We start from the raw sequence: 22313 nt of genomic DNA, 5'->3' as shown, positions 1-22313 counted from the left end.
ATGTGAGGGAGAAGCTGGTAGATGTGGAGGGGATGTTGGGTTTCTATTTTTCTGCCACTCAATTTATTTTTGGCAGTGGAGGTCATGGGTTTCAGAATTGCTGCCAAAGTACCTTAAAGAGCAACTCCAGCTTAATAAATGGACACAGCCATTGTTTGCTGGTGATAGAGGGAATGAATGTACTGGGTGATGGATAAGATACCAGAGAAACAGACTGGTTTATACCAAAGATAGACACAAAGTGCAGGTGTAACTCAGCGGGTCACTGTTGGTCAAAGGTTGGAGGCAAGAAAAGACCAGGACCAATCAGGGCAAGCAACAAATTACCTCAGGCAGATTGTGCTTTGGCAGGCCCATTGTTCCATTGTTGACAAAGGAAGGTATGATCTTAAGAGAGATACCATGTGGTAATCTGTGGAACTGGTTAAACGGCTAGGGTGGAGGAAGGGAGAGGGGGTGTAGGTAGAAGTTACATAAAGTTAAAGAATTCAACGTTTATACTGCTGGGTTGTAAGTTGCCCACGTGATATATCATAAGATCATGCGATAGGAGTAGAATTAGGTCATTCGGCCTATCAAGTCTACTCCGTCATTAAATCATGGCTGATCTATCTCTCCCTCCTAACCCCATTCTCCTGCCTTCTCCCCATAATCCCTGGCACCCATATGAGGTGCTGTTCCTCCATTTTGTGTGTGGCCTCACCCTGGCAGTGGAGGAGGCCCAGGACAGACTAACAGGCTGGTTTGCCTTGGATGCTGCCGAGTTTCTAAAGTGTTTTTTTGCAGCTGTTTTTTGACCCTGTCTGAAGAAGGGTCTGGACCCGAAACATCACCCATTCCTTCTCTCCAGAGATGCTGTCTGTCCCGCTGAGTTACTCCAGCTTTTTGTGTCTAACTTGATTTATTAGTCATTGAAAGGGAAAGGGCAATGTATGAAGTCAAGATTAGTTGTGAAGTTCAACACGTTATTGATGGATTAGGCTAAAATGGGCCTTTTAAGTGTCTGCAGCCTTAACACTTTAAAAAAAATCTGCACTTTCTCTGCAGCGGTTATAATATATTCTGTACTCTGCTTATTTTTTCCTTTTGCACGACCTAATGTACTCATGTATGGTATGATTTGCCTGGATAGCACACAAAGCAAAGGTTTTCACTGTATCTCAGTACACATGACAATACTAAACTGATACAAATACTAATAATACACTCCAATCAAGGCAACGACATGGTGAATTTCTCCTGCAACCACTCCAAAGGATCCATGTGCTTTCAACAGAGTGGTGATTGGAACTGCATGCAACACTCCAAATGTGGTTAACCAAAAGTTTTATACAGTTACAACATGTCTTCTCAACTTTTATCATTAATGCCTTGACCGATTAAGGCATGCATGCCACCTGCCTTCTTTACCAACCTATGCATTTGTGTTGTCAAAGTCCCATTGTGCTTCAAAATTCCAAATGGTCTTACAATATTTAATCTTGGATTTGTATTACCTCACACTTATCCGGATTAAACTCTATCTGCCACTTCGCCACCCAAATTTCCAACTGATCTCTTTCCTTCTACACCTCTGGCAACCTTCCTTGCGATCACACTTCACCAATTATACTGTTATCTGTAAATGTATCCACTGGCCAACCCACCTTTTCATTCAGATCATTAATATATATTATATTGTAGGCCAAAGGGCCTGTTCCTGTGCTGCACTGTTCTACAAACAGCAAAGGTTCCAGCATTGATCCTTGCAGAAAACCACTGGTCACAGACCTCCACTCCTCTACCACTATCCCCTGTCTTCAATGTCCAAGTCAATTTTGTAACTCACTATCCATTCCATGTGACTTAAAATTAAAAAATATATGATATACCTTACTGATATGTATGTTTTTAACTTGGTTTTGATGCATATTTAATAATTAGAATAGAGGAAAGAAACACAGACTCCTTTCATGAATGTGAGACTTATGGCTCCAAGAACACAATATCTCTTTGAAGCAGCTTCCTGGAAATTTGGCATGGTGCCTATTATTTCTGAAAAGACCCATTTTTTTGTGAGTGACTAGCTTAGTATAAATGACAACCTTCATACGTCTTTACAATTCAGTGGTGCAACTGAGATAAGTTAGCCTCTGTGACCAGTGATATATAGCCGTTCAAATACAGTTACATTCATAAATGCTGTTGCTCTCAATCACATTGGCAATTCTTTGCTATTGCTTAATTCTGTCATGTGGTTCTGCTGTTAACCAAATTCAGGCTGGCACAGATTGAAACCTAGAACATTGTGCTTAATGCAGTGTAAATGGAAGATATGGTTCACTCTCTCCAAGTTAGAAGTTTGTGAGCTTGTTCCACTCAAACATACTGACCTGAACTGATATTTCAATGAGCACTGAGAGATTTCTGTGCAATGGGAAGAGACTGGGAAGATTTCTTTGGAAGTGACTGTAATCTTGGGCATTGCTTGCATTTACATTCAGCGGGACAGGCAACATCCTTGGATGGAAGGAATAGGTGATGTTTCAGGTCGAGACCTTTCCTCAGACTGAGAGTCAGGGGGAAGGCAGAAAAAGAGATATGGAAGGGTTAGGTGTGAAAACAAGTCATTAAAGAAGTTCAAGAAAAATGTAGAATAGATCATTGTTAGCTAGGAGAAGGTGACAACGAAGCATACAAAGATGAAATTTAACCAGGAGGACAGTCAGACTGGTATGAGAACTAGGATGGGGGAGGGATGGAGTGAGAGGGAAAGCAAGAGTTACTTGAAGTCAGAGAAGTCAATATTCATACCACAAGAATTTAAAAAGAAATTACTCGGAAGTGACTCCCTCGGGACTCCAGGTTTTTCTTTTTCTTTCTTTCTTCTGCTTTTTCTTTTTCCTTCTTTTGAACTGGGGGGTGGGGGGTGGAGGGGGGTGGGGGGGAGGGGGGAAAATACAGAACAATACGTGTATAATCGAAGTTATAGGTCAGTGACTATTGTTTACTAATATTCATACCACTGGGTTGTAAGCTGCCCAAGCAAAATATGAGGTGCTGTTCCTTTAACTTTCTGTCTTGGGCCTCCTCCACTGTCAGAGTGAGGCTCATTGCAAATTGAATAAATAATGTTTAAATTATAAATTATGTATAATAAACATTATTATAGAAGATTATGAAAAAGGGGATAGAGATGTGTCAAGTGACTGTGCGATGCTAGAAAATGTCAGATACACTATAATGTGGAAAATTCTGGAAATACTCAGCATTTGTTCAAGTAAACTGCACAGTTAATGTTTTAGGTTGACAATATTTTGTTTGAATGGACTGACTATCAACCTGAAACAATACATTGATTTTATCCATCCATAAATGCTGCTTGATGCACTTCGTTTTTCTGGTATTCTCACTGTTTATTTCAGATTTTCATAATCTCTGGTATTTTTGCCTTAAAATTCACTGATCGTTGAAGTAGCTTATTTAATATGGGTTTTAACCTTCTTCATCGACACTGCTGATCCAGTATGTTATCCACCCCAACTATGAACTGTAATCTGCAGCAAGTGGAATAATTTCCCAATGGAGCATACATATTGTGTGTTTGTACTGAGGATCATAATTTGGGAATAAAATGCTCTCAATTAGTTGGCTGGTTACCAAGGTACAGGTGGAAATATCTGGTGTGCACATACTATTCACTGATCAAAGCCTCAAACGTCTACATGCCATTTACCTAATGAGCAATCTGGACACAGGATACCCAGGGAAAAGATTATCAGCAAATTATTTTGAGGACTGAGATGGCAATTTGAGAGATTAAAAGTTAACTGGGTGCAATGAATCTTCTGACAGGTTTCACAACCTTCAACCAGTGCACTGTATTTCAGGCCTCTGCTGATATCAGGATTAATGGAGCTCAAGCCATAGCTCGAGAATAATAAATTACTTTAGTTGCTCTGTTATAAATTTTCTGGAGAGAATTGGTGCTTAGAATCAACAGAGAGATCAGCAATGCTGTCAATAATGAAAATTGAAACAAGCAGAAGAAATAAATGCTACTTCATATTATCAAAGGTTTACAGTATTCTTTCTTAGCAGAAGAACACCAAGCAATCAGGGATTCATCTGGAGCTAATTATTACATAGAACTGAGCATGTGGTTGAGAAAATAGAAATAAAGATGAGCCAAAAATGTATTAATCAAGATATTATTAGAACAAAAATCATTGATGTTTCCAACCAAATTATGAAGTTTTATTCAGGGCAAATCTAAACTATGAATGTCAGCAAAGTCCTAAATTTGATGATTATTCAAATTTATCATCAATTAAATTTTGATGTTCTATTCCAGAAAAATAGACGTGTTGATTGCTGCTGGTGTCCCAGTTTAGGAATGGAAAACAACCAGAGAGCAGTTACACATTGATGTACACCAGGTGCTGCAAGAAGTTAAATGTTTCTATAAAATATGCATTTATAACAATGGTGTGTAATTGCTTTGGTGTAGATCCTGCCAGAAGCTGCTTGCCTGTGGTGAGTGAGCACATAATAAAAATGCTGTCTTGGCACACTGTAAGTTCCTTTGTTTAATAAAGTATTTAGTTGGTTTAATTTACCCACTACATTCCTATAGCTTAGTGAGTGATTGAGAGGAAGATACAGGGGAAATATGATTCAACTAAAGGAACAGTATCATGCATGACTAGGACAGCTGGTGCTCCTTTGACCTTCCTGTGGTCATGGTGCTGATGGAACAGTTGAATTATTGGACTGATAATCCTGGTTTGATGATCCAAAGAGCCGAGTTCAAATCCCCCTGTGGAACTTGAATTCATTTAACAATCTGGAATTTTATTTAAAAAAAGACTGGTAATAACACTAAACCAAGCCTCCTCTCGTCCATTAATGCCTAATAGGTGAGGAAATCTAACTTGCGGAGTAAGTCAGTAGGTCAGGCAATATCTCTGGAGGACATGGATAGCCAACGTTTCAGGTCTTTTCCAGACGTCTGTAGGAAAGTCCCGGCCTGAAATGTCGCCTATTCATGTACTCCAGAGATTATGCTTGAACAGCTGATTTACTCCAGTAGTTTAGTTTAGTTTAGAGATGCAGTGCTGAAACAGGCCCTTTGGCCCACCTAGTCCAAATCCACAAATGCGTTGGAATTTTAAATGACATAGCAAGCTATTCATTTGCCAAGCCACTACAATTAAGGATGCCTGGATCCTGAAGAAATGGTTAAAAAGAACCCAAAACTTTGCAAACCTTTATGTTGGAGGACATGCAGCATAAAACTGCCATGTAGAAAAGAGTTAAGCATTAACAAAGTAGGGTGAAGAAGGAAAGAGAAGGGAAAATCACTAGGTTTTCAACACTGCAATCCAACAGAAAACCATATGTTGCATTTCAAGAATTATCCCAAACACTTATCAAGTTTATCTCTCTTGCATTTATACAAACTATAATTTGTTTTTGCACAAAACTGCTAACCATGGCAGATGTTAAGGTGGCATGGATTAAAAAAAATTAAAAAATGCCAAATTTGCCCCAAATGAACACTGGTCAATCAAGTGATCCTTGCAAATACAAGACAACAATTCTGTTCATTGTAGAAATAGAAGCAGAATGGAAGCCAAGACAATTTTAATGTAGAGGATAGTTGACAGAAAGGAAAACCTGCTCATTGGAGATGGAGCAGGTTCCAATTATATTATGTGCCCGTGTTTCTCATGTGGACTATCAAGCCTTGTGCCCAGGGATCATCATCTACCATTATAGATGCATATCAAGGTTAATGGTATGAACAAATCAAACTTATCGTGTAGCATTCCTATTTTGAATATACACCAGTCTATAGGCCTATATCCTTCTGTAATTTAAAGCATTTATATAACGTAGTTAACTGCTAGTCTGCGGAGTAATTCATATGGACAGGCAAAAAAAAAAATTAGGTCACAAATAGTGCCTAAAATTGTTTGTGGGTGGACCAACAGTCTTTGGTGCAATCTATAATTAGACACTGCACAGTACTCATCATGTAATATTCTGAAAACAAGTAATAAAAAGCTGCAGAACTGATCTTCTTCACATTTGTGCAGATAAATATGTGCAGCAAAGAAAAAAAAACACAAATCCTTGCACATTGTTGTATTGTTATATTGACCTTTTTAAGGAAATGACTTGAGTATAATGAAGAACACATTTTAATCTCTTTACTATTGTATAAAGGAGAGTTATATTTCAGAAATTATGTACAGTATCATCGTTGATTGTCACTCTTTCAGAATGATTGGAGACATGCTTCTGAAGCTTTATATGCTAAATATATACCTTAACATGTATATTTAAACTTTATTGCTGCCTTTTTGTAAATACATAAATTAGAAAATATTCAAAGATTTGAGACCAAAGAGGCAAAATTAACTGGAAAAACAAACCAACTTCAGCCGACTTGACTAGTAACTAGTTATAAACTCACAGTTTTACCCATGTTAAATTTGATATTAGGTGCGAGACATACAATAAGCAGCCACAGAACAGGATTTGCAAGGATGCAATTTGGGCATTACAAAGGCATTTAGCGACATTCAGCATGGGAACAGGCCCTTTCACCTAAGACGTCCATACCGACCCATCTACACTAATCCCAGTTGCCCGCATTTCACTTATATCCCTCTATACCTTTCCTATCCATGTATCTGTCCAAACGCCTTTTAAAATTTATCTTACCTGCCTCAACTACCTCCTCTGCCAAATTGTTCCTTAAACCTACCACCCTCGATGTGCAAATGTTGACCCTCAAGTTCCTATTAAATATTTCCCCTCTCCCCTCAAACGTATGTCCTCTGGTTCTTGATTCCCCTACTCTGGGTAAAAGACTATGTGCATTCACCCTATCTATTCCTCATAAGTTTTTATACACCTTTAAAATCACCCTCAGCCTCCTGCACTCCAAGGAATAAAGTCCTAGCTTGCCCAATCATTCCCTTTAGCTCAAGCCCTTGAGTCCTTGCAACATCCTCAGAAACATTCTCTGCACTCTTTCTAGCTTAATAACACCCTTTCTGTAGCAAAACTGACCAAAACTGGTCCAACACTGGTGACCAAAACTGAACACAATACTCCAAATGCCTCCCATCGCATTGTAAAACTGGAACATAGCATCCCAACCTCTACTCAATACCCTGACTGAAGAGGACAAATGTACCAAAAGCCTTCTTGATCATCCTATGTACCCGTTTTCAACGAAATATGTGCCTGTACTCCTGGATCCCTCTACTCCCCCAGACCCTGCTCCTTTTCAAATTTTGGATTGTGCCATATTTTTAAACATTCCAACAACAACTTATGTTCCTTCTGTTCAGGCATCTTATTCCTAATCTAATAAATTGTCTGTGGAAGATATATCACATTTGTGTACCCGATTCATTTAAGTTCTTCAAATTATAAGTGCCGCATTGTGCATCATTGCACATAAGCATCTGTTGACTACTTAGCTCGTGATCTGGGTACCTTCACTTAACGGTTACATTAACTACTTTACCCCCAGTCGTTTGTGAAAATGCAAACTCCATAATGTGTTTTATATGATTTCACAAGCAGACTGAACAGTTTCGCTGCGCGAAAGTCTAGCCTTGGCCTTTGGTCACTTAGAACAAAGGCCACCTGTTTTATGAGAGTAATATATAGTTTCAACAGACTTGCTTAACAGTGTATGAGGTTTCCAGCAGTCGAAAGCGCAGGCTAAAAGAATCGATATTACTCAAATCTGTTTCCGTCAATTGGAGTGGTTCAGAATTACAAGATGCGAGTTAATTCCTTAATTGTTTTAACTCATATATCAGTTCCATGTAATTGAGCACTTATATGCAGATGAAGGGCTTATTTTCATTTGTATTTTTTAACCATTTTAACAATTAAGAACAGTTTTACAGGTGAGGGGCCAAAGTAAATTTAGATTCAGCACATGTAAAAATTGTCCCCTCATTCCTCTTTAGCATTAAGTCAGGGTTTACCAACAGTTCACCCCGCTATCAAAAAAATCCATACTAAACATGGCCATTTGGCTAGGAATGTTCTACTTAAAATGTGTCCAACCAATCCATGTGGTCTGCAATCATTCCCAGCTTGTTTTTGTCCAGCAAGTAAAGCCATGTATTATCTTTCGAGAGTGTAATCTGAAAAGAAACAGCTGGCAAAACACGACTCTGATGGTCATTAGAGTTGCCAGATATGGGAATGAAAGAAACAAGGAAAAAGGTGAAGCAGCCAGCTAACTTATAACATTCAGTTGTTCAGTCATTTTGAACTGACTAATGTTTAAACCACTCAGATAAAAAAAATCTAACAACAATATCTGATGCATGAAAGCTGCAAGCACTCACAATGCAGATTCCAGAATCATGAAGGCACTCCGCTGAATTTCCATGGCAGTAGCAAGGCAGACATGCTCCATTATCTGTGCTGTAGAAACCTGCAGGGCAATTCTGAAAAAGAGCAGCAAACTTGATTCAGATTTAATTGAACAGAATAGCCAATATCAAACTCAAGTATTTAAAAAAAAATCCTAGCCTGGGAACAACCAAATAAACTGTTCAAAAACTTAATATATCCAAAGCAATTTTCAATGTATTTGCTTTTGTACCTTAATGACTACTTTGCATAAATTAGTCATTTTTATTTCTGGTATTTCAAATTAACAAAGGAATACTGAATAATATTTACCTTTTCACTAATATTGAACATTTTTGGGGAATAAATTGAATTAATTGTGTAAAGTTGACTTAATTGTAAAAAGCAAAAGAGAAGATCCAATGAAATTGATTGTTCATTCACATACAATATTCACAAAAATACCTAAGGTATGAAAAATCAGGATTAAAAAATATATATATGTGACATAGTGTTAGTGCCAAGCCAATATTTATTTGTCCTTTCCCAAAATTTCCATTCAGAAGATGGTGATGATTTAAAATTTCCTTTGGGAGGATAGTTGTGAGCTGTCATGAACTGGTACAATCTGTACAGTGAAGATACTTCCACAGTGTTGTTACTTAAAGCGCTCCAGTAATTTAATCTAACAATAATGAAAGGCAATATACTTGCATATCAAAAATGTCTGTGAAAAGGAGGGAAAAGTACAGGTTGTAGTGTTTCAATATGCCTGTTATCATTCTTCTGTTATGACATCAAAATAGTGGTATTGCAATATGCAACTGAAGAACCCTTGGATGCTGAAATGAATTTTATAGTTGGTGTGGATGGAAGTATTTATGGTTGTGGATGGACTGTACAGAAAATGGGCTTCTTTGTTTAGTTTAGAGATACAGTGTGAAAACAGGCCCTTCGGCCCATCAACAATCACCCCGTACACTAGTTCTACCCTACACTCCAGCAACAATTTACAGAAGCCAATTAACCTACAAATCTGCACGTCTTCGGAGTGTGGGAGGGAACCAGAGCACCCGGAGAAGACTCACGTGGTCACAGGGGCAACGTGCGAACTCCATATAGACACCACCCATAGACAGGATTGAACCTAGGTCTCTGGTGCTGTAAGGTAGCAACTCTACTGCTGTGCCACCGTGCTGCCCAACCGCTGTGCCACTGTGCCGCCCAATATCTTGAGCAATGTTCAGTTTTTTAAGTCGTGTTGGACTTGGGCTCATCCAGGCAAGTGGAGAATACTCCATCACACTCCCAGCTGGGACCTTGTAAATGATGGGAAGAAACTGGGGTATTGTGAAGCGAGCCACTCACCAAAGGAGATCGAGCCTGTGATCTGCTCTTTTAGCCACAGTATTTATCTGACTGGTCTGGTTAATAACTTTAAGATGGTGAAGTTGAGAACATCTGTGCCAGGAATATGATGAAAGGTAGCTGGTTATTCTGTCTTGTTGGAGATGGGGATTGGTTGATACTGTGGAGTGAATGGTGCTTTTTTTAAAAGTCAGACATCTAGAACACACAATCAATATGTAACCATTCAAAACCCATTGTCTCAAACTAATTTTATCTTGATGTAATATATCATGTCCTTGTATTTATCGGTCAATGCATTGAGTATAAAAGTTGGGGGAAATCATGCTGCAGCTGTATAAATATTTGGTTAGGCCACATTTGGAATATTGTGCACATTTCTGGTGACCACACAGTATACAAAGATTTGGAGAGGGCACCGAAAAATGTCACCAGGATGCTGCCTAGGTTGCAGAGTTTTAAGTCTATAGAGAGGTTGGACAAACTCCGATTGATTTCTGTGGACCATCAAAAACTGAGGGGCAGCTTGATAGAAGTATATATTAGGAGAGGCATAGACAGAATAGACAGTCAAAGTCTTCTTCCCTGGATGGATATGTCAAATGGCAAAGGTGAGACAATTTAAAGGAGATTTGTGACAAAAGGGTGCGAGGGTGAAAGTTTAAGGGAGGTTTGTGAGGCAAGTCTTTTTTTACACAAGAGGGTGGAAAGTGGTTACAACACGCCTGCAAAGGGGGGTGGGGGATGGAAACAGATACAATAACTATGTTTAAGATGAACACATAGGGAGAGTATAGAAGGATACAGGCTCTGGCAGATAGGATTAGTTTTAATTTAGCATCATGGTCAGTGCGGCCATGGTAAGCCAAAGATCCTGTTCCTGTGCTGTATTTTTCTTTGTTTCTCTGTCATTCATTTCTTCATTTTGTCAAAATAAATGGTCAATGGGAAATCTACATTCCCTTAATAAAGTGGTATTCTGATAACTACTATGTAAAATTGTCAAAAATATCTGAGTCAGCCTACAACAAATCCTACAATAATCAATATTCAGCCAATGAAGCCCATCAACAGTGTAGTAAGTTGTGAATTCATCAAATTCATTCAGGATAGGATTTAGAGGAATGTAGCCAAATAGAGAGTAGACTATTTTGGATCAGGTAACGTTTCATGAGGTAGATTTGGGAAATGATATTAAGCTAAAGGAACTTCTAGGAAGTAATGTAAAGGTTATCTCACATGATCTTTGGTGGTGTAGGAGATATTGGGAGATGTGGGAGGTAATGTTTTTGCATGGATGGAGAATTAGTGTACTGACAAGAAGTGAGTAGAATAATGTGTCATTTTCAGATGGCAGCCTATATCCTGTGAGGTGCCATAGGCATTACAACTGTCCCAATATATATTAGTGATTTTGAGGAAATGTACAGTAGTCAGTATAAGTATTCATTTATAACTAAGGTGAGGAAAACTTTCTTCCTTCAAAAGGTTGTGAATCTTTGGAGTTCCTTGACACAGAAAACTGAGGAATCTCAAAGTCTGAATTTTATTCAAAGATGAGAGAGACAGATTTTTAATCACCATGGAAATTATGGGTTCTGAGGAGAAGGCAAGAAAGGGAAATTGAGGAAAATTAGATTATCTTTGATCTTATTTAATCATGGAGCGGACTAAAGCAGTTGAATGGCCTACTCCCATTCCAGTTTCTTATGATTTTTTAGTTTTAAAAGAGACAAAAAAATATTAAAAGGAAAAAGATGAAAATGGAAATAATGATCTCCTATTGATCATCCTTTAGAAATGTCAAACTACTGAAAGTGGTTACATGCAACGAAAGTAGACCTACTACATGGTAACTGGCAAAGTGGGTGTCAGATAAAATTATGAGTCATTATTCAGTCACCTCCAAACATTGGCAGCTGGATATTATGAGCAATACATTCATTCCTGAATTACAAAGCAACTTTTTAATTTGGATTTCTTCAGCTTGCCTCAGACGCCATTGCAATTCCATCTGGCTGCACCATGCCTTAGTTTATGGTCTCCTTTATTAAAAGCATAGGAGAAGGGTGATCAGTTGATAATCTACCAATAATTTGTGATTGCAAAAGATGGCCGATTTGCCAAAATGAACCACGAGACTCTCTTGGATGGAGGAGGAGAAAGGCTTGCAAATGTTATTGTGTATAATATGATCTATTTCAATATCTCTTTTCAATAATCATCCATACTCGGAAACCTATGTATTTATAAATTTTGTTTCAGTGACCTAAAAAAAAACTTGTTCCACACTTTAGCACTTTCATTAATCTTCCTGTATTTACAATTAGGCTCTAAGTGTGAGTGTACAAATCAAGGCATGGTTGATTCACCAGGTCATGAAATGGGTAACAACATTCATTAGTGATAATTATGATTTGTTTCATTTGTGATACAGTTGGTTGAAGTTAACAGTATTCATGAACCAACTATTGCAATGAGGTTCTTTGACCTAACATGTTAACTGTTTCTTTTTCCACAGATGCTGGTTGACCTTCTGAGTCATTCCAGCAATTTCTCCTTTTATCATAATGAACACACCCATCAGCAGTGTGATATATATGTCCTCACAGGAAAGAGTAAAAAAAACCCGAATGCTTTACCTAATGCAACTGTCTCCACTAATGTAAAACATGTGCCATTTCTGGTCTTAAATGTAGAAACTCTAATGAAAAAATGCAAATATGAAAAAGCAAAAATGCAGTGTCTTCACTGTGTGACTAGTTTTCTTGCTGTAGTTAGATCTTGCCAGTTTAGAATTAACTGAATGTACTGAAAGATGCATAAACATACTTCTGTATGCAATTTCCCCCCAAAATGCTTTATTTATGAACTGAATTTGTGGACTCAGTATACGGGAAGTTATAGAAGAGAGCCCAAATATACTTTTGGTAAATATTAACCACTGCTCACACCATGGAATGCTTTTCGAAACCTGATCAAACAATTGGTCATTAAGAACTGGAGAATTTTGTTACAATGTAACCATCTGTTCTTTTTCTGAGCAACTTTATTACCAAAGTTTTCGTGCAATAGTTCATTCTGTCTCAGGTATATCACAATCAAACCACCTTTTCTGAATCATGATTCTCCCCGAGTTCCTTGAAAATCCAACAATGGTCTTTTTTTTAAATCACATCAGCTTGAAAATAACCTGACACATAATTGGACACAGTCCTGGTATACCAAGGGTCTCCTCATAACAATAATTGTGATTACTTGTATAATCCTATTCTGGCTCTGCTGTTTAAAACAGATTTATTTTCATGATGTGAATAATTTGCACAAGGCTGAATTCATTATCTCTCTGTAAGCCATAAGAGGACTTCATTTGAGCCTTGTGGTTAGAGTGTTCATTCTGTAAGCCTTGTGGTTAGAGTGTTCCCAAAATGGCATTTGCTTAGTTATTCTTGAGCATTCGTCCAACAATCACATAAAGCCAAGACAGGATGGCGTGCAACTTGAAGACCTGGATTCCAGCCAAGTGTACATCGACTGATTCTCAAGGCTATAAAAGCACCCCTTGTCGCTTAGCTAAACTACCTTTGTATCTCTCCCAGCACACAGCTAAATTCTGAACTGGGGTTTTAATGCAATAAACCATTACGTGGAAGAAAAGAATGCAGAGCAATTAACAAAATTAGCTACAACATTTATAAAAGGGAGACAATTACATTTTTGGTTCCTATATCTTGCCTTTTGCATTTAAACCCATGAATATTAAATGTTTGATACTACTATCAATAAAACCACACTTTGGAAGTAGACGAACATGCAACTAACAATATATTGCATTGTTAAGAGTAAATATCTTTTAATAAATCTCTTTCCCTGTGGCTTGTGTCTTTTTTAATAATGTCAGCACACAATCTTCTCATCGTGTATTATGATGACCCATGCAGGGGGAAAAAGTGGATAAATACAACAAGCGACTACAGATGACAGGCATCTGGAGCAAAAGCAGTCTCCAAACTGCTAGAGGAACTCAGTGGGGTCGTAGCATCTTTGGAGGCAAAGGATTAGTCAACATTTTGAGTTGACTCCCTGGATCAGGACCCTACTTCCACAGATACTGCTGAGTTCCTCCAATAGTAAAAAGTTTTGAAAAAGAGTGAAATATATCGTTAAAAATGTATGTCTTGAAAGACGATCATTATTTTCTCGTCATTACACAAAATAATCTTGCAAAATTGTTACAAATTTAGAGATTCCCATATTTTTTGTATTCTTTATCGAAACCACAAACTAAACACAGGACTTATTCTGTCTCAATATTATTGTTGGCATCTGCAGCCTGGTTTGGTTATATTTTAACCTAACATATTCCTTCCCTTATCTGGCCCTTATTAGCATCAACGATCCTAACTATTGTTTCCAGTCCAATCAGAACAAAATAAATCACAGGTGCAATAACCCTTAGAAACAAGGGAATGCAGATGCTAAAATCTTGAGCAACAAACAAATGGTGGGGGAACACAGCAGGACAGGCAGCATCTGTGGAGAGAAGATGCTGGCTGACTTGTATTTACCCTCGGAAGATTGAGGAAAAAAAACAAGTCAGCCAGCATCTTCTCTCCACGGATGCTGCCCGTCCTGCTGAGTTGCTACACTGCTTTTGTGTTGCTCAAGATTTCAGCATCTGCAGTTTCTTGTGGCACCCTTAGAACATATATCTTTGTTGCCAGTCAGAATTCAATCAGTGACATCAAGGTTTCTCAGATGAATGATTCATTTTAATTTTGAGTAATCTTGTGGGAAGGTGACAAGGGTAATCAAAGTAGTTTCTGTGGATTGGGAAGTGAAGTTAATTGAGATTGATATGTGAATAAATCAGTGTACCAACATTTTGTTGAATCTCTTATTTTTTCTCTTGCAGATCTCCAATCTGGACAACTTTTAAAAAAGAGTCAAACTGAAATGTAGAATTCATAAGCTATAGAAGATCTCAAAAAGGGATAAAACAAAATCAAGGAAATCTGAAGTCTGGTTGCATCATGGCCCGCTTTGACAACTCGAACACCCAGGGATGAAGGAGATTGCAAAAAGTATTGGAAATGCTCATTCCATCATGGGTGCTGACTTCCCTATCATTGAAGGCATCTTCAAAAAGGCAGCCAATATCATCAAAGACTCACACCACCCTGACCACACTCTCATTTCATACCTACCATCAGGAAGAAAGTCTAGGAGTCTGAAAACCATGATCATTAGGTTCAAGAATAGCTTCTTCCCTGCAACCATTAGACTCTTGAACACTACAAACACTGATTAAGTCATGAACTCTGGACTGTCTTTAACTGCACTAAAGACTTTGGGCTTTTTTGCACTTATATTGGAGTTATTCATTTATTGTTTTTGTTGTTTATTATATGTTATCTATGGGTATATAATGCTACAGTTGTATAAGACATTGGTGAGACCATATTTGAAATAGTTGAGGCAGGTGCTCAAGAGATATGTGGACAAGTACATGGATAGAATAGTTTAGAGGGGTATGGGCCAAGTGCAGGCAGGCGGGACTAGTGTAGGTGGGGCATGTTGGGCCATAGGGCATGTTTCCATGCTGTCTAACTATGGTATTGTGTTTACAGGCATAAAATTCTGCTGTAAGTAAGAATTTTATTGTTCTGTTGACTACATGGCAATTAATTAGTCTTGACTCTTTAATGGTTAAAAATATCAAATAGAGGACATATCTTAACTCCACTGTACAAAATTAAGTATACAAAATCCAGCTGGTTTCCTCAACCTGTTATTGCAGCACTTCCTACTGTTAGCTCAACACATACTGTTTAACAATGCATTTTACTATGCATTTCACACCAACCTCTCGCCAGTCCAACTTTGTTGTTAGCAACATAAAAAGTACTTTGGACAAGAGCACATCATCACTTCAACTGAATTTCCCTTAATTTCCCTTAATTGGTTAAATCTCTTAATTGCTTTTAAGGCAAAAGCTTAAACGAATGATGTTCCCACATGAAACTCAATTTACGTTAGAGGTCCAAATATACAATCTCCCAGAGTAACTAGAAAGCTTATGGTGTTCACATTGCATTCACGTAAATCTAATCAAGGGGGCAAATCTAACCAAGTTCCTTGGGGCTAATCGAATTGTGTATAATGATGATGGATTATAAAACAATATAAAACAAAATTGTATTGATGGAGGATTATAAAGAATTCTGGATAAACTTAAATATTCCAAGTCATTTTATCAAGTAGACAGAACCTGCTACGAAACACTTTGTTTGACCAGCAATTTCTCATCAGCAATCTCCCTTCTCTGTTTTATGGGGACTTCTATTGGAGACCTGGGACAGAGCGCTACCCCAAAGCAATTCACCAACACTGACACTGGGATATCTGCCCACTGAGTCTGCCATGCATATGGTCAATTGATGGGAAGGAACAACAATAAGGAAGAGAGGTAAGCAAATCATTATACTAAAACTCTCGTTTGTTTGTTCCTGAACTACAGCCAAAATGGTACATGATAGCACAACAATTTTAGGCCCACCTTACTCACCGTTGTCCCTTTGGTGCTAATGGAAGAAGTTCCATTGAAATTGGTGTTATATTTTGAAAGTTATTCACATTTTAAAGTTTAAATCTATCTCCGAGGGAAGGGGAGGGGGGAAGAGGGGAAGGAGGGAGGATAAGGGGGGTTCAGAGGGATGGAGTGGGAGGGGAAGGGGGGAGGAGAAGGGGAAGGGGAAGGGGAAGGGGGAGGGGAAGGGGGGAGGGGGGAGGGGAAGGGGGGAGGGGAAGGGGGAGGGGAAGGGGGGAGGAGAAGGGGAAGGGGAAGGGGAGGGGAAGGGGGAGGGGAAGGGGGGAGGAGAAGGGGGGAGGGGAAGGGGGGAGGGGAAGGGGGGAAGGGAAGGGGGAGGGGGCAGGGGGGTGGAGGAAGGGGAGGGGAGGGGAGAGGAGGGAGGGGGAAGGGGGAGGGGTACTGGGGTGGAGGGGGAGGGGGGAAGGGAGGGAAGGTAGGGAGGAGAGGGTGCTGCACCAATGCAGGAGAGGTTTGGGCCCAATGGGTCCATTTGGTCTAGTATTTTATATAATTTACATTAATCAGGTTGATTTGATGATTTTATTTGGGAGTTTCAAATATTTGTTTCAAAATAAAACAATGTTTTCATTGATTGCATTTATGAATGGTGTTAAATAATAGGCATATTCACAATAATTCAAATATTCTTGACAGCTGGTTAAATAGACTGGAGTGGCTTAGCCAGCTGTTAAAGCTTTTTCAAATTTTTTAAGAATCAAATGAAGACATATATATATAGTTGAACCAAAGCAGGATATACCCAATTAAAGACAGGGCCCCAGAGAGTATTGCAGGGCAGAGAGACCAAGAGGTAGAATTATGTAGTTCCCTGAAAGTGGCAACACTGGTAGACAAAGGGGTGAATAAGGCTTGTTTGCCTTTTTCGGATGGAGCAAGAGATGAGACCTTGTGTTACGACTGTATAAGGCGCTGATGAGACTACGCCTGGAATATTGTGGGCAGTTTTGTCACTGAACTCTCAGGAGGTTATGAGAAAGCTAGAGAGGGCGCAGAGAAGAGTAGAAAAAGGTGATTTTATACACCTGTATAAGATCACCCCTCATTCTCCAGCGCTCCAGGGAATAGAATCCGCACCTGTTCAACCTCTTCCAATAGCTCAGACCTTCAAGTCCTGGCAATATCCTTGTAAATCTTCTCTGCACCCTTTCCAATTTAACAACGTATTTCCTGTAATATGGTGCCCAGAACTGAGCACAACCCTAAATAAATGTGGTATTTAGGTTCTGTATAAATACTGCAAGGAGTGATGTGAGTATTTAACAGGACTATAAATAAAAACAAAACTCAATTTTATTTGGTTGGTAAAGGTCCAAAAATCTCTGATAGGAATAAATATGACAAGGTATAATTTCTTCAAAGTTTATTATGAGGCCTCAACATACCTCCCATGTAATTATGAATTGCATGCTGAATGAAATCAGATACACTGGATAATCTGTCCCTTTTATGTTAAACAATTGATAAGGTGGCCATGGCCACTTTGATTGCTTTGACTCCTAGAAGGCTGCAAGTTGCCAGCATGCAAAGATCTAAACATACTTTGCCAATTTCTTACATTAGCAGATAACAAGAAAAAACTATTGTAGCTGCTATATATCATTGGGTACAAAATGTTATTTGGGAGCTGAACTTTACATGTGTATTTTCTAACACTGGTATTGTGCTCGGTGTTGATAATTGGGTACAAAATGACCATTAACTTTCCTCATTTGTTCATGCTTCAAAACTTAAACAGAGCCTGACCTGCTTGAAATAACTGGGCCTCAAAGGCAGCCGCACGCACTACAAAGGCACACACTCAATTCCTACAGTTATGTGTCATGTTTCAAGTCTGCCTATTTGCTGGCACAGAGGTATTTGACTGTTTTAAACTTTGTGTTTTCAGAAGATACAAATTAGTTTCACAACTGGAATTTGAATTACACAAAAGTGCTTTCAGAGGATTTTTCAGTGTCAGACAAGGCAAGCATTTATACTTAAAGTGTAGATTTTGATTCAACATCTTCTTTTTGCATAATTTTATCTCTTTACTTGATTCTTTGGACAATCACCATTCCTCTGACTTCAATTAACTAATAGAGGGTCAGGCAATGAGATCTGCTTGAAGACTTCAGATCTCTTGCCACAGTGGAATATATACTTACATAAGCCTGACTGTGCTCATACTGAGAAGTTTAAATTCAGTGACTGGGGTCTTTGTACCATGTTAAAAAACACTTTTTTTTGTGACCCTAAAAGTATGTAGCACATTCCACAGATGTCTATAGCTCAGATAGTTTGGTAATCATTTTCTCACAAGAAACAGTGCTATGTTTTTTCTCCAGACTAGTGAGAAACTCCCATCAGAATGAGTCTTTAATGACATATCCTACTGATCATTATTTCTCTTTAGTGCCACCCCCTTTCCATGTGGCTGTGCCTGCAGTGTGAAGTAAGAAATTTGTGGAGAATTCCTGATGTGGATATCATTCGACACATGAAGAAAACAATGTGGTTAATGATTCCTTCTTACATTATGTTGGAAATGACTACATGCTTTATAGGAAATCAACAGAATCTGAGCCCATATGCCTTTGATTTAGAAGGAAAAATAAATCCTCAGATAAACATTTCCACAAGTTACTCCCCTCTGACGAGGATCCGTCATTTTTTCCATCTTAAAAAACCCCACCAAAATACCATTTCTTTGCAATTAAAATTTTGATTCAAATTTAATTTTAAAATATCTTTCATCCTTCATCTGCTGGATTAATAATTTTGCAACCTCTCCCTTTTTAGTTGCTCCTCCTCCGTTTCTTAATACTTACCCATCCTGTTTCTTTTATATATTTATATATATTTATAAGTGTTTACATTTTCTTTTTTTTAAACAATCTCTACCTACTTGTTACTTGTTCATTGAATTACATGGCATTCCTCCTCATCCTTAAACTGCACTTCAACAGATCCAAAGTCCCCAGACCTACATGTGTACCTAAGTCATCTTAGATAAACCGGAGTGATTTGATACACAGGCAAGGAATGTGGCACAGTGGGAGAGGCAGGAGAAAACACTAGAAATGGAAAGGTCAGCAACCGTTTCCTTTTACTAACACTACAAAGAGGAAAAACTGAGAACAATAGCAGAAATGTACAAAATAACTGTTCAAATCGCAGTACTCTATGCAGCTGGAATTTCAAGTATAGATTTCATCTTTTCTTAGTTTGTTTCTTAAATTTCTGATAGAGATATTTTTCCTGAGATTATTTTAAACAGTGATAACATTCACCTGAACACAGCATTAATATCAACATGTTCTTTATGGAAAATGAGTTGATTACCTTCTCAGACTGATTCTTTACTTCCACTGAATGCCGATCTCCAAAGCTGGTAGGTTTCCCAGTGGGATTATCTTCAGTGTTAATAGAAAGACCACTGCTTTCCCCAGAGCTAGTGGCTGGGTAAAGCAATCCAAAGACAGTTAGGTAAAAAACACGCTGCCAGAGTGAAATCCAAGCCATTTCCTCCCCTTCTCCTGACAGTCTTTTCTTCAGGTTATTGTCAGACTCTCTCTGGAGTCTGCTTGCTCCTCCTGTTTTGAGGTTATGGATGTTTTTTCTACCTCCTGCTTTCAATTGCCAGATGTACCACTTTAAGTCAGTCTTAACGATAGCCCTTGAAAAATGCTTTCACTTCCTTTCCCAGCTTCTGCTCTGCTTTTCCCCTAGAGGCTCCTCTTAAACAACACACAGCTGGGCAGCGCTTGGAACAAATCCTGTCAGGAGAAAGATTTGTATTGCAGGAAAATGCAGCAGTTCCCGTTCACCTTATCTCAAATTCGTCAGGATACAGACCGAACCTACACACAGCTTTGGTTTCTTTCAAACGTGCAGCCCCCTCTCATATTTCCATCAACGTCCTCTGTCTCACGGTTTATTGCTCAAATCCAAAAAACCAAGACTTTGCAAACAGTCCACAGTCCACGGCAGCTTCCTGCCCTATGCCTTCAGAGTTTGGCAGATTAATCTAAAATGTACAGTAGGCTCGGACGTGGAAAGGGTCACACGTACACGAAAGAAGGGGAAAAGACCAATAGGATGCTGAACGTGTTTTATAATACAGTTCTTCTGAAGTAAAGTTGTTCAATCAAGCAGTAATACTCTGAAGTTGTACTTCATACACAGATTAAATAAATCACTAGGAATCATTTTCCATAAACACACAGAGTATTTTGTGCAACCTGTGAACAGGAGCCTTAGTGTGTGTAGAATGCCACTCTCATGAAATAATATTTAGCTGCACAGTATATTGGACTATTCCCCGATTCTTTTCAATTACAACTATACGAGCCGTATTTCACAATACAGAAACAGATCTAATGACAGGGTAAATTAAATGAGATCTGGAGAGTTGTTTGCATTTGTGGAAGTCTGCTTCTCTACTCGAACCTTTAAACATTCCCGGCTAGCATTTTAAAGGGTCCACAAAGGCACAATAAAGTATTGCAGTGCGGGAGCTCAAGCACTTCAAATAAATTCCATCACATGTGAGGTGCAAGAAGCCAATGTAATCGTAAACACTTTGTGTAAACAAAGGCCTCTCCTCCACAAGCTTCACCATTGTGGTTTGGAAAGAGAGAGTCAAGCAGAGTGCAGAGTGTAGCAATGGGGTAAAGAGACCCCAGGTGGCAGAAGTCGGGGGATGTTCAAGTCTAGCATTGGATGGAACATAAGCATCAGGGAGTGTTGATCATCGGGAGCATCACAAGTCAAATACCTCAATTTGGTATTGGTCAGCTCATTAGATATGAGAGAATCAGAATCAGAATCAGAATTACCTTTATTTGTCATCCAAAAAACCGAGTCTTTTGGACGAGATGTCGTCACCCACAGTCCAACAATAAGAGCAATAAAATAAGTAAATTACACAACCCCAACCAACACAAAACAAAGAGAAACATCTATCACAGTGAGTCTCCTCCAGTCACCTCCTCACTGTGATTGAAGGCCAGAATGTCATTTCTTTTCCCCAGCCGTCTTCTCCCGCGGTCAGGCTGGTGAAGTTGCCACGTTCCAGGCCGCGCCGGATGGTGAAAGGTCCGCAGCGGGCCGATCGAAGCCCCGCGATCCGGTGCGGGCGAAGAAGCTGCCGCTGCCGCTGCTGCTGCACATCGGGGCGGTCGTGGCTCCCGACATTGAAGCCCCCGCCGAGCAGAGAAAAGTCCCACGGCCTATTTCAGGCCGCGCCGGACGGTGAAATGTCCGCGGCGGGCCGACCCAATCCGGGGCGGGCGAACACGCTGCCACTGCCGGAGCTCCCGATGTCGGCATCCACGCGGCCCGAGCCGAAGCCTCCGAGGCAAGTCGCAGCCGCTCCCGCAGCCTCCGAAGACAGCCGGTTCTGCTGATGGTAAGTCCGGTCCGCGGGCTCTGCGAACCAGAGCCCCAGTTGGTCCCAGGTGGAGGCCGCCAGCTCCAGGAGTTTGGCCGATGGTAGGCTGCAGCAGGAACGGAGATCCGACCCAGAAAACAAAGGTCGGGTCTCCGTTCGGAAGGGACAAATTTACAATTTTACAGTTCTCCTCCCCCCCCCCCCCCCACACGCACACAGTACACAACCACAAAAAAACACGACATAACATCTACAACTAAGACAAAAAAAACAACAAAAACACAAAGGCAAATGGACTGCAGGTAAGCCGCAGCTGCTAGGGCAGCGCCGCCATTTTGGGACCCATTTTGAGAGGAGGACATTAGGTAGATGGGTAAGGTATCGGGATAAAAGGGTGACTGGGAAAGCATGCACTCACACTCACAAACTGCAGGAATCAAATTACTCTCTAAATATGAGGCCTCCATGGAAATGGCAAACAGTTTTTATTTAGAGCTGTGTTTCACCCTCGTGACAAATGTTCCCTGACCAGCATGCAATACATGTTGACACAAGGAGGGGCTCATTGAAACTTACGGAATAGCGAAA

General features: G+C 39.5%; 1 protein-coding gene across 2 annotated transcripts in view; it reads right to left on the bottom strand.

Moving 5' to 3' along the window:
• The window catches only part of lama4 (laminin, alpha 4), a 109425-nt gene extending 89289 nt beyond the window's left edge, over positions 1–20136 (bottom strand). For both annotated transcript variants that reach the window (XM_078399608.1, XM_078399609.1), the window contains exons 1-2: positions 19676–20136; positions 8367–8468 (exon numbers count right to left, since the gene is read on the bottom strand). In XM_078399608.1, coding sequence (XP_078255734.1) covers positions 8367–8468; positions 19676–19855 — 282 coding nt within the window. In that variant the 5' untranslated portion in view covers positions 19856–20136. The remainder of the gene's footprint in view (positions 1–8366; positions 8469–19675) is intronic.
• Between the last annotated feature and the right edge of the window lie 2177 nt (positions 20137–22313).

This window comes from Rhinoraja longicauda, chromosome 5 (assembly GCF_053455715.1).
Source record: "Rhinoraja longicauda isolate Sanriku21f chromosome 5, sRhiLon1.1, whole genome shotgun sequence".
Lineage (NCBI taxonomy): Eukaryota > Metazoa > Chordata > Chondrichthyes > Rajiformes > Arhynchobatidae > Rhinoraja > Rhinoraja longicauda.
The sequence above is the reverse complement of the archived record's forward strand: the minus strand, read 5'-3'. Positions and strand labels throughout refer to the sequence as shown.